This window comes from Etheostoma spectabile, chromosome 15 (assembly GCF_008692095.1).
Source record: "Etheostoma spectabile isolate EspeVRDwgs_2016 chromosome 15, UIUC_Espe_1.0, whole genome shotgun sequence".
Lineage (NCBI taxonomy): Eukaryota > Metazoa > Chordata > Actinopteri > Perciformes > Percidae > Etheostoma > Etheostoma spectabile.
In genome coordinates this window covers 20139300-20140221 of record NC_045747.1, presented here as the reverse complement: position 1 = coordinate 20140221, position 922 = coordinate 20139300, and the positions used below count along the sequence as shown (strand labels likewise).

At 47.5% G+C, this 922-nt stretch overlaps 1 protein-coding gene across 2 annotated transcripts in view; it reads left to right on the top strand.

Moving 5' to 3' along the window:
- The window catches only part of LOC116702948 (myosin-11), a 39474-nt gene that overhangs the window by 29343 nt on the left and 9209 nt on the right, over positions 1-922 (top strand). For both annotated transcript variants that reach the window (XM_032537504.1, XM_032537503.1), the window contains exon 35: positions 32-244. In XM_032537504.1, the coding sequence (XP_032393395.1) occupies positions 32-244 (213 nt within the window). The remainder of the gene's footprint in view (positions 1-31; positions 245-922) is intronic.

The following is a 922-nucleotide window of genomic DNA, read 5'->3' as shown; positions in this document are numbered from 1 at the left end:
TTGATTGATTGATTGATTGATTCTCCGTCAGGTCCACGACCTGGAGAAGGCCAAGCGCGGCCTGGAGGCCATCGTGGACGAGATGAGGACACAGATGGAGGAGCTGGAGGACGAGCTGCAGGTGGCCGAGGACGCCAAGCTGCGTCTGGATGTCAACACTCAGGCTCTCCGAGCGCAGCACGAGAGGGAGCTGCACGCCCGCGATGAGCTGGGCGAGGAGAAGAGGAAGCAGCTGCTCAAACAGGCTGAGTACAACCTGCTGCTGCTCATAACGCAACAACTGGGGCACGTTCATTCTCAAAAGAGTGTGCACGGTTTTGCTACGGTTTCCTGTTTGAACGGAACGGTGTGAAACGGTGTGCAACAGCTTTGAGTTATGTTTTCTGTTGTTTGGTGCGTGTGTCTCTCATTTAGTGGCTGTGTCACAGGTGGTACCCAATCAGTAAACCCGTGGTGATAAAAAGACAGAGCGCTTGCGCAAATAGCAGAGTGCAACGCACCCCCGTTTTAGTTTTAAAAACGTGTTCCTAAGTTTTGTAGGGCTGAACAGGTCCCTGATCATGCTGTAGGAAGGGAAGTTTCCTTATCTCCTTCTGTTCTCTGGGTTGTCCTAACAACTAGTTTTGCTGATTCCATCCTCAGTTTCACAAGTCACACAGCTTTTTATTCTAGTGTGACTTAAGCTTGTGCAGATATCTTGCTTGAAAAGTAAATAAAGTGGATAATACTCTTAGAAATTGGATTTAAATAAAATCTGAATATGGTAGATTCTTTGTTAACATTTTTCTTTTATAGTCTGCCTGAAACGCTCTGTTTTAGCGCCTCTCTTCAAGCCCCCCGGCTCTGATTGGTCAGTATTACAGGGTCTTCAGCATCATATATTTGTGTGTGTGTGTGTGTGTGTGTGTGTGTGTGTGTGTGT